Source organism: Mchenga conophoros, linkage group LG7 (genome assembly GCF_057382185.1).
Source record: "Mchenga conophoros isolate Kocher_MC1m ecotype Shallow Benthic linkage group LG7, M_conophoros_male_GT1.1, whole genome shotgun sequence".
Taxonomy (NCBI): Eukaryota; Metazoa; Chordata; class Actinopteri; order Cichliformes; family Cichlidae; genus Mchenga; species Mchenga conophoros.
In genome coordinates, this window is record NC_140532.1 from 32,033,941 (window position 1) to 32,045,243 (window position 11,303).

General features: G+C 40.7%; 1 protein-coding gene across 1 annotated transcript; it reads left to right on the forward strand.

Annotated features, from left to right (window-relative positions):
* The first annotated feature begins 4,274 nt into the window (after positions 1-4,274).
* Positions 4,275-9,401, forward strand: dnajc25 (DnaJ (Hsp40) homolog, subfamily C, member 25). The gene is made up of 5 exons (XM_085278896.1): positions 4,275-4,664; positions 6,856-7,008; positions 7,089-7,459; positions 7,547-7,646; positions 8,511-9,401. The coding sequence occupies exons 1-5, from the start codon at positions 4,275-4,277 to the stop codon at positions 8,631-8,633; spliced, it is 1,137 nt and encodes a 378-aa protein (XP_085135022.1). The 3' UTR covers positions 8,634-9,401.
* Positions 9,402-11,303: the final 1,902 nt, after the last annotated feature.

Here is an 11,303-nt window from a genome sequence, read left to right on the forward strand (position 1 = left end):
CGCGCCAAGTCATAGAGAGCAGATACTGCTTCCTGCTAATACTGAAATAACAACAATAGGCAGTGGCTCTGAGTTACTGATGAAAGTGCATCTCAGAAACAGTTTACTGATAATGAGGAAGCTTCAATAGGCCACAGACTTAATTTTGTGGGAACACCTGGATATTAGGTATAAATATAATTTGTCTAAAAGTAATTTTAGGTAATGAATTATTTCTTAAACAAACATAATCATAACTTTACTATTACTTAATAATGAATGCATAACTTACCCTTTTATATAAACTACAAGGCTAAGTACAAACAATAGTCAGCTTTAAAAAAACAAACACCATTTGTTAAGAGAACAAGGGCGACACCTGGTGGTGATGGGTCTGAGTGAAGTACATACAGTATCTCACAAAAGTGAGTACAAGTACACCCCTCACATTTTTGTTATATCTTTTCATAACAAAACATTGAAAATATGACACTTTGATACAATGTAAAGTAGTCAGTGTACAGCTTGTATAACACTGTACAAAACTGAGTACACCCCTAAGTGAAAATGGCTAATTGTGCCCAATTAGCCATTTTCACTTCTGGTGTCATGTGAAGTCTAACACGGCACATAGTGGCAAATAATTCTCTGAGGATCTGAAAAAAGGATTGTTACTCTACATAAAGATGACCTAGGCTATGAGAATATTGCCAAAACTCTGAAACTGAGCTGCAGCACAGTGGCCAAAACCATGCAGTTTAACAGGACAGGTTCCACTCAGAACAAACCTCATCATGGTCGACCAAAGAAGTTGAGTGCACATGCTCAGTGTCATACCCAGAGGTTGTCTTTTGTAAGATAGGTGTATGAGTGCTGCCAGCATTACTGCCGAGGTTGAAGGTGTGGAGGGTCAGCCTGTCAGCGCTCAGACCATATGCCGCACACTGCATCACATGGCTGTCGTCCATGAAGGAAGTGTCTTCTAAAGATAATGCACAAGAAAGCCTGCAAACAGTTTGCTGAAGACAAGCAGACTAAGAACATGGATTAGCTGTGGCCTGATGAGACCAAGATAAACTGATTTGGTTCAGATGGTGTCAGGGTGTGTGGTGGCAAACAGGTGAGGAGTACAAAGACAAGTGTGTCTTGCCTACAGTCAAGCATGGTGGTGGGATGTCATTGTTTGGGGCTGCATGAGTAATGTTGGCACTGAGGATCTACAGTTAGTTGAGGGAACCATGAATGCCAACATGTAATGTGACATGTACTGAAGCAGAGTATTCTTCCTTCCCTTATTCCCTTCATTCAGAAACTGGGCCACAGGACAGTATTTCACTTCTCTGTACAAGTAACTTACCAGATGCAGCTGATTTGTTTTTCATATATGGTTTAATTTGTTAAGGTTTGTTTGTTTTTAAGTGGGCATGTGCCCCTGCCTTGCTCCCACCAATATCAACTGTGTCTGAAATCACTCACTCCTCACTTAACAGAACATGAGTGGTGGGCAATTAATTTTCCCATGAGAAACTGGGATTGTTGGGACCAATATGCTGCACTCAGTTCCGCTCGGTATTAATTTTAAATCTTTATAAACTGCTACTGGTAATAGTAGATGTTACAATTAGAAATTGTAAAATTAAATTAATGCGATTTACATGTAATTACATAATAGATGTCTTTGAGATCATTCAGTTATTCACTGCTCCCCAGAAAGTGGAATTTCTGATAAAACCAAAAATGAAATTTTACAATACAAATAACATTTACTCATATATCCATGAGTAAATGGTTAGGTTATTTCTCATTAACGCAAATATCTAGTCAGCCACTCGGGATCGGGGGAGATTGGTGATTTAAGACACTTTAAATGTGGCATGGTTTTTCATAACAGAGGTCAGGGTAGAATGCCCAAACTTTTGGAGCTGACCGTAATGAAACAACAACTTGTTACAACTGAAGTATCCTCAAGAGCATCTCTGAATGCACAATATGTCAAACGTTGAAGCAGATGGGTTACAGCAGCAGAAGACCAGATTGGGTGCCACTCCTGACAGCTAAGAACAGGAAACTGCTACAATTCACACAGGCTCACAAAAATTTGACAATAGAGGTTTGGAAAAATGTTGCCTGGCCTGATGAATCGCAATTTTTGCTGGAACGTTTGGATGGCAGGGTCATAGTTTGGTGTAAATGCATGAAATCATGGATCTATTCATTTTACATATCAGTATTTGAAATAATCACAGAACTGTTACAGTACTTACCACGGAACGTGTGCTCAGGAAATCCGGAATCTGTTGTTACCACAAACTGCCACACGAGGGCGCTCAAGTAGAAAACAGATGATTTACAAAGCATTTTTACAAAGTGATTTACACAAGACAAACAAATATGGAAGCCCGTTTCCACCACACAAAAAAATGTAAAGTTTTGAGTTAATAAGTCGAAATTTCGAGAAAAGTAACTCAAAATTTCAAGTTACTTCTGCCAATCAGTAATCTACATGGAAAGCACATTCAAAACTGGATCGCAACAAATTGGCGCTTTCGAGAGTACGTTTGGTGATATTAACGCCATGTGATTCAGCTAATAACACAAGGATTTCATCAGTTGTGAAGCCACACTGAAAATAATCAGCAATTTCTGCATTCATGACTGGCTGTAATACTGGTAGCTTAGCTGTAGCATTTGTAGCTGAGGGCTTCAGCTTCCGGGTAACAAGGAAATGACGAACTCGAAATTTCGAATTAATAACTCAAAATTTTGAGAAAAGTCAGTCAAAGTTTTGAGTTATTAACGTGAAATTTCAAGAAAAGTAAGTCGAAATTTTGAGAAAATAACTAGAAATTTTAAGTTATTTAAAAAAAATTATTTTTTTTAAAAAAAAGCATCCATGACTCGAAATTTCGAGTTTTGGATCCTTTTTTTTTTTTTGTGGCAGAAACGGGCTTCCATACCTCCATACTAGCAGATCATGAAAATCATATGAAAGATTAAAACAGCAGAAGTAACATTTATCATCATTTTAAAAGGAGATTTAAAAAATGACTAAAATAAGAGGGGGAAACTGGGAAAGCTTTAAAAGAGTTGATATCTATGTGAAGCTTTATCTGAACTGCTTCACTGCAACTGTTAAATCAACCACCAGAAGGCGACGGGAAGCCTGTCGCTTGATGCCGCGTCATCGTTCAGTCTCAATTCAAAGATTATTCATGATAGAAGACGGATCACTCCGATAATTTATTTAATTATTTTTCAACTTTCTCTTTATAGATTTTGTCGTTTTAAAACTGTAATTGCAGTAAGTTATTTCCTATAAATATTTAGAAGTTAATGTTTGACCCAAATGTTGAACACATCTGCATTTTTCTGTGGGAAACAGTCTTGGAATATCTGAGTAACTAGAATAAAGAAAGTGATCTTTATCACAAGTAAGTGGGGAATTTTCAGTCATCATGGCCGGCGTCAACAGAGGCAGCCAAACAATAAATCTATGTGAGTGGAACATAATTAACTACAGAAACAAGAGCAATGCACCAGTAATATCACACTGATTAAGAGCCTGTAGTGTGCACTACTCTAGAAAAGAAATTCACAGCATGTGACAATAAACTTCTTCTTCTTTTTTTTTCCTGATCCATCAAACCTTTCACCAGAATGTTCCCTGAATAGTCTTGTCAATGCCACCATGCTTTTGATGAGATGTTAGGGCAAAATTACATGTATTGTTTATTTATTTGTGCTAAATCTGACTGCAAAGTAGGCTATAATTTGGTTAGGCCAGCCACTGTAGATCTGAAACATTTTATGATATGCTGCACCTCAGGGGCTGAAAAAAATATCTTGTATCCTGCAGTTTTATCAGTTATAAAAACAATAAAAAGGGATTCCATGTGAAATAAAGATACACATCATCCACACAAGAGCGTCAACAAATTCATTTTTGGATATTTGTTTCAACAAATAATAATTTCACTGTAATTTCACTCAATATTTTCACCTGGAAATCCATGACGTACCAGCAGCAGTTGACAGTCCCAGAACCATTAAACTATGAGGTTTATGAAGATGACAGTGTTATAGCTACTTAACAAAAAAAGGGAAGAAAAAACAGTATTTCATATATTTGTGCATTTTAATTTAGAGAACTGGAACATTATAGGCTGGAACCGAAAAATAAAACCAATAAAAAACAAAAAATAAAAACTTAAATGAACTAATCAAAGAAATGAAGGAGGCTTCATCTTTCTACCAAACGATCTTCGATTGTCATCCTTCCGCTCCGGCTCGTTTTGATGTCGTCAGCAGTGAGCGACGGGACAGCAGGCAGGCAGACGGCAGAGATGGCTGCTCCCGGGGAGCGGAGCGGTGGCGGACAGAGCACCGGCTGTCCGCGGGCGGTGAAGTCGTGGTGGCGCCTCGCGGTGCTTCTCCTCTCCGTGTCCTCCCTGCCGGCGGTCTCGGCGTTGGTGGAGGGTCTGTACTGTGGGAAGGAGGTGTGCTACGACGTGCTCGGTGTCACTCGGGAGACCTCCAAGTCGGATATCGCCCGGGCTTACCGTCAACTGGCCCGGCGGTACCACCCGGACCGGTTCAGGCCGGGGGAGCCGGGCTTGGAGGGGGAGACCCAGGAATCTGCACACACCAAGTTCCTGCTCATCGCGACCGCGTACGAGACGTTAAAGGTTCGTCCGAGTGTGTGGGAAGTTTGAAAGCTTTACAGTGTTTTTTTGTTTTGTTTTGTTTTTTAATTTCCTCATAAAAGTTTCATTTGTTGTAATATCCACCCGGAAACTATTTGTGCCATCATGTCTACTTGATCCAATCTTGGATTACCTCAAACTGTGCTGCAGGTTTAAGTCTTCACTGCTCTGATAGTCCTAAAATAGACATGAAGTCAGCTTGTGCTTCCGATCCTGTAATATATCCTCTGATATTTGACCATCTTAATAGCGCTCCACTATTTTTAAGTTATTTTTATTTCCATATTTGTAACCTTGAACTTTTCTAGAGTAACCTTGCATGATTCATACTCCAAAAACTGGGCCTTTGTGCTGGTCAGTTCATTCTGTAAGCAAAGAGCTGTCTCTTTAAGGCCATTTGTTCAAAAATCTAACTTTCCTCTGATTGGCCAGCTTCCAGAAGTCTGCAGAGGGGTAGAGACTTGCGCTTTAGAGTTGGGATATATTCAAACCTATAAGCAGAAGTTTCCCTTTTAAACCCATTACAAAAACATGTTTAAACAAAATAAATCTTGAAAACATGACAGGTTTTAAAGTAATAACGTGGTAAAAAGCTTCAGACAGCTGGGCGAGGAGCACAAACAAATTAAATGCATGCAATACAAGCACTGATATTTTCTGATAACAGATTTGATCAAAACTGGGGCTTACAGAAGTCGTCTTTGAGTATTCTGAGTGTCAGACTCTGTATTTCTTGTATTCTGGTGAATTTTTGTGCAGCAGTTTGTACAGATTTATGCATCCATGTACAAATTTATGAAAAATATATTTCTTTGGGTAAAGGAAAACACAAAAATTAGACACCACTTGTCAAATAAAATAAAAAAATATGTATAATGCAGGCATTCTGTCATTTTCACGTCAATGAGTCACATGAACATGAATATTGTTTACTTTTCTCATTAAATATTATCAGAGCTGACACATGCATAAACATGATGTATTTCATAGCTGATTTACACCCATGTTCAAAACTTTAAAAGTTTCCGCACATACGTGTATTTTTAGGACTCGTGTTCATCTTGACTTTGTTATTAATAAGTTGTGAGCTGAAAGGCCTGACATTTCATCATCCGGCTGTTCATTTTATTGGTAGTTACTATAGAGATAAAGTACTTAATCTTAAATTCAACACCTTTGTCATTTACATTCAACCAGAGTCTAGAGTTGCAGGTAAAGTTTAATAATCACAATCAATTGCATAAAGTTCAGTAAAAAAAAAAAAAGAAGAAGAAAAAAATAGAATAAAATAAAATGTGTTGAACAGTTTAAAATTATTTCTGTAATTGACCTCAGTGTTGCTTTTAACGAAAAATGTAATTCTTTAAGAACTAATCATTTGTTCCATGTTATACTCTATCCACTGACGTATGCTCTATTGCCAAAAGTCCCGCATCCAAATCACTGAATTCAAGTGTTCCAGTTGTTGCCATGTCAATGGATGTTGAGGCGGACAGTTCAGAGAGATCAACAACTTACTGTAGCATCAAACGCTGCAGACCTTCAAACTTCATGTGGTCTTCAGATTAACTCATGAACAGTGTGTAGAGAACTTCATGGAATAGGTTTCCATGGCTGAGCAGCCTCATCCAAGCCTAACATCACCCAGCATGATGCAAACCGTGGGATGCAAGTGAAAGGGACCCTCAATGCTTCAGCGCTGACTTCGCACCAGTGCATAAAGCAAGGTTGATGTGGAAGAACTTGACTGCCCCTCGCAGAGTCCAGACCTCCACCTGACAAAACACTTTTGTGATGAATTAGAGTTGATTGTTACAGTAAATTTTTCAGTGCAGGGGAACTGGCTGATAAAGAGTTAGAAGGACGGATACTGTAGCTTTATTTTATTTGAAAGAAACACATTTAGTGTCCAGTGATCTGTCAGATTATAAAATTATAAAAGCAATTTCTGCCAGTTAATGTGCTCTAATATATGCTTTATATTGACTGGCAGAGAAAATGAAATGCAGCATGAGAGAAGTAGGATGAGTGGAAACCAGTATTTGACTCAGAGCTTGTTAGCTCTCCTAAGACAGAAAACCAGTGTTTTCCTCACTCCGGATTAACAAACTCAGTTCTCATAGGTGTTTTAATTCTTGGAGGAATTAAAACCTGCTGATCTTTGTGTGTGCAGGATGAGGACACGCGGCGGGACTACGACTACATGCTGGACCACCCTGAGGAGTACTACCAGCACTACTATGCCTACTACCGCAGACGGCTCGCTCCCAAAGTGGACGTCCGGGTCGTCGTCCTGGTCACCATTTGTGCCATCTCAATCTTCCAGGTAAGACCGCACACTGAGTAAGCCATGGTTTGCTGAACATCATCTGACTTATTTACAAACCTGTTCCCATCTCTCTGCAGTACTACAGCTGGCACAGCAGCTACAACGAGGCCATCAACTACCTGATGACCGTTCCCAAGTACCGCATCCAGGCCACGGAGATCGCCAAGCAGCAAGGCCTCCTCAACCGCACCAAGGAAAAAGGCAAGAACCGACGCTCCAAGGAGGAGATCCGGGAGCAGGAGGAAGAGGTGATCCGCGACATCATCAAAAACAAGATAGACATCAAAGGGGGTTACCAGAAGCCCAACCTGTCGGACATCCTGCTGTGTCAGATCGTGCTCTTCCCGTACTACCTGACCTACTACGTGGCGTGGTACGCGTCCTGGGTGTACCGCTTCACCATCTGCAGAGAGGAGTATGGAGATGAGGAGAAGCTCTACATCATCAGGTCAGCTCAAGCTTAAGCAACAATATGAATGCCGGGATGAATGACATGAAACATGTTTAGAAGTTTCTCACCTTGCTTTATCCTCAGGAGGTACATGAAGCTGTCCCAGACTCAGTTTGACCGCCTGGAGGAAAGCACCAAGCGGACCTTCCTGGACAAACAGCTCTGGATCAAAGAAAACTTCGAGGTTGGTCGCAGTCAATTCTTTCTTTTGCTTCTTCCCTCCTACAGCCTCCTCCTTGGATATTCCTGGTACGTTTTTAGTGTCTTTGGCCTTACTTACTTTATGAATAAAGCTCCAGCTCCATCCTTTAAAGGCAGCTGGTGTTAGTTTGACCACAGGTCTTTCAGGTGTTGCACAGACTTGCAGCTGGTGATGATGGACCTTGTCCTTTTCTGCAGCCTCAGTAAACTCTGCATAGCAGGGCCAGGTTCAGACTACAGTCAGCAGCTGCAGTCTAAGACAGTGGTGCTCTACATCCAAACTGTGAGATGAAAGATTTGAAACAGTTTAATGATATCAGGGAATCACCTGACAGAAAGGAATGGAACTAGCCAGACTGGACTTTCAAAGTAAAGGCCATTGCATACCGGTGATTGGTCAGAGTAGTTTATTCAGATCGCTGCAAATTCATCCAATAAAATTATGTCTGTGTGAGCGTCTTTTACGTGTCTGATGTGTAAATACCTTAAGAGTGTGGCAGCTTTCCAGAAGTCAGTCATGTTGTTGTCGTGTAGTCAGCATCTTTCAGCAGTTACTCCTGACCAGTCAGAAACAAACCTACCTGTAGCTCCTGCTTCCAGCTTCACCTCGTTTGCCCGTGCAGAATCAGAATTCTTAGACCCAATAGCTGTGATGGAAGAGCTTTGGTACAGCCTTATGGTTTCAGATACTGCGTCCTCTGTCAATATATTAGCCCTTCGAGGATCCTAGTGGGACATTTTGTGCCATTCCGTTTTTTTATTTTTATCCTATTTTCGCTGTGCTGAATTAATTTAGCGAATATTTGTTCAGTTCCATACATTATCTTAAAATGTCTTTGTCTTTCAGGTGTACAGAAAAGAGCAGGAGGAGGAGATGAAGGTGAAGATGGCAACCGACACGAGGATGAAGCGGTACCGCCGCTGGATGAAGAACGAGGGGCCGGGCCGGCTGACCTTCATCGACGACTGAGCGGCACAGAAAGCATCCTCGATGACAGACACGCCTGCCTCGGTGCCAACACACACACAGAGGGACGCCACGCTGTGTGAGAAACGTACCTGTACAGAAAGATTATATAGCAGAGATATTTTCATAGCATTCGGGCCTCTGACAGGACGACGGAGGGAATAAACTGTGAGCTGAAGCTTGAGATTTTCAGTAATTTTTTTATATCATGGCTATTTTTTATTATGTTTTTGTTTTCCAAACTAAGTAGAGGGAAGTTTAATAATGATTCAGTAATTTTTTTATTAGTATTTTTGGTTTTCTCCTGCTGGTAAAAACACTGAGTGACTTTTGGAGCCCGAAGTGTTATTAAGTGATTTTCTGTTGGATGAATAACCAGGCCGCTGCTGGTTATTATACCAAAGTGTCCTTTGGTAAGACAGCGACGGTTAGAAACATCAATCAGAAGCTGTTTGAGCGCATAAGAAACAGCTTCAGTACGTTATTTCTTCCAGGGCTTTTCTGTCTCTGATGTGCTGCTGAAGCTTTTTTTATCTGAAGAAAATGAGACGTGGTGTTTTGGTATACATTTGTGTAAATGGAAACCAAAGTCACAGCTGCGGTTTCACAACAGCTGATCTTTGTCACCTGCTGACTCTTTTTCATCATCGCTCTCCTCAGAAGTTCAGGTGGCTGCTTACTGTTTACTGCATTTCAGAGGTTGATTTTACTCTGTGTTATTTATTGTTTCCACGTTTCGTTTTAGCGAAATTAAAGTCACTCTGAAATTAACCTGCCCTGTGGTTTTTGGTGTATGAACACAAGTTTTCTGAGAGCTAATCAAACACTGCAAGGAGAATGCATAAAATTGTCATGCTATATTCAGATACATCTCTACTCTATTTGACTCATCATGAGTTAAAGAGTGTCTGGTTATTTTAAGTAATTTGTGGTTAATGAAGTTGCTTCATTAACCACAAATTCAGTTCAAGTCATGCTGGCTTGCTCTCTTTTTCAAACTTTAACGGAAACACTTGTTTCCTCTTTCACATGTCAGAGGGGTGGAGCTTTAAACCCTCAAGCCTGAAATAAAGCAGCTGCTGTTTAATAGAAGTACCAGAACTGCAGTTCCTCTAATGTCCACTGGAGGCTGGCTCCAAAAGTGAATGAGTCCACAGTTAAAACAAACATGTTTATAACTTGATACTAAAAAAAAAAAAACTGTTCTGAAATTAATTTCTGCCTTGAAAACAACAGCATGATTGGTTGGATATGTAGTACCAATTAGCACTGCCACCGCATACCAAGGACGAGTCCTGATTCAAACCTCAGCTACTTGTTAACCCAGATATAATTATCAGTCAATGTCAGGCATTTGGTCATGGTGAAGACAAGGTGCTGAAGTTCAAATCGAGCATCAGAGTGAAGAGAGGTGATTTACCTGACTTGCATCTTTGTTGGTGTCACACAGGCTGTCTGAATATATCAGAAGCTGCTGACCTGCTGGGATTTTCCCCCAAAAACATCTCCAAGGTTTACAGAGAACGGTCAGAAAAACAGAAAATATCGAGCGGTTAAAAATGTCTTCTTGATACCAGAGACCAGAAGACAATGGCAACTCAAACAACCACTCATTACAACCATGGTATGCAGAAGAGCATCTCTGGACTACAGCAGCTGAAGACCACACTGGGTGCCACTCCTGTCACCAAAGAACAGGAAACTTTGGCATAAAAAACTTAAACATGGATCCATCCTGCCTTGTATCAACAGTTAAGGCTGGTGTTAGTGCTGTGATGGTGATGTTTTCTTGGTACACTTTGGGCCCATTAGTACAGACTGAGCATTATCTAAACACCACAGCCTGCTTGAGTGTTATTACTGACCAGATCCATCCCTTAATGATCCCAGTTACTGGATTCTGGAATATGACATATAGCTCTGTGTACTCAAGTAGAGCACCTTTGGGTGGAAAAGGAGATTCACACCATGGCTTAGAGCTGGGCGATAGAACGATAACGATATGTATCGCGATATAACTTTTACTCGATAGAGAAATTAAGCTATCGCGATAGACCTCGCCGCTCTTGTCCTCTTAAAATAAAAAAAAAAATAAATAAAAAAAAAAGGTCAGCCAATCCAAACTAAGTAGCGCAGAGCCGAACCAATCACAGCCGCAGCGTCACGTCGCGTGACTTGTTACGTACAGCACAAGTGCCAAGCCGCACTTGTGTTTGTTTGGGAAGCAGCCAGCGGGTAATGGAGGAAATGAGTGTGCCGACTAGAAAAATCAACCGAGCGTGACCGAAGAGAAAACAGATGATGGTTCCAACGCCGGAGAGATTGTCGAACGGAAGAGCCATAGAAGTTCCGTAGTGTGAAGGTATTTCGGCTATTTCAAGTCTGACAAAAAACAGAGTAGCGTGCACTGTAAATTGTGCCGAAAGCAAGTCTGGAAATACAATAAACTGGTGCATGCGTCACACTGTGCGCCACGTTATTGTTTCGGTGAAATGAATTTCTACAATACTGTTACTGTTAATTCTACTCTCTGCAGTGTTTAAATGCTTACATATACACACAGTTACTGTCCGTCCACACATACGACTCGGTTCTGCTTCTATGCCGCAGCTTTGTTTACTTTTTCCCACCGAGGCTTCTAGACTTCTGATTGGCCAACATTTCTGCACGGTT

Excerpts from the sequence above, each read along its gene's own strand:
- dnajc25 (XM_085278896.1), top strand. The coding sequence starts at position 4,275 with ATGTCGTCAGCAGTGAGCGACGGGACAGCAGGCAGGCAGACGGCAGAG. Across the intron at positions 4,665-6,855 it reads CCGCGTACGAGACGTTAAAG|GATGAGGACACGCGGCGGGA; the intron begins GTTCGTCCGAGT and ends TTGTGTGTGCAG. Across the intron at positions 7,460-7,546 it reads GAGAAGCTCTACATCATCAG|GAGGTACATGAAGCTGTCCC; the intron begins GTCAGCTCAAGC and ends CTTTATCCTCAG.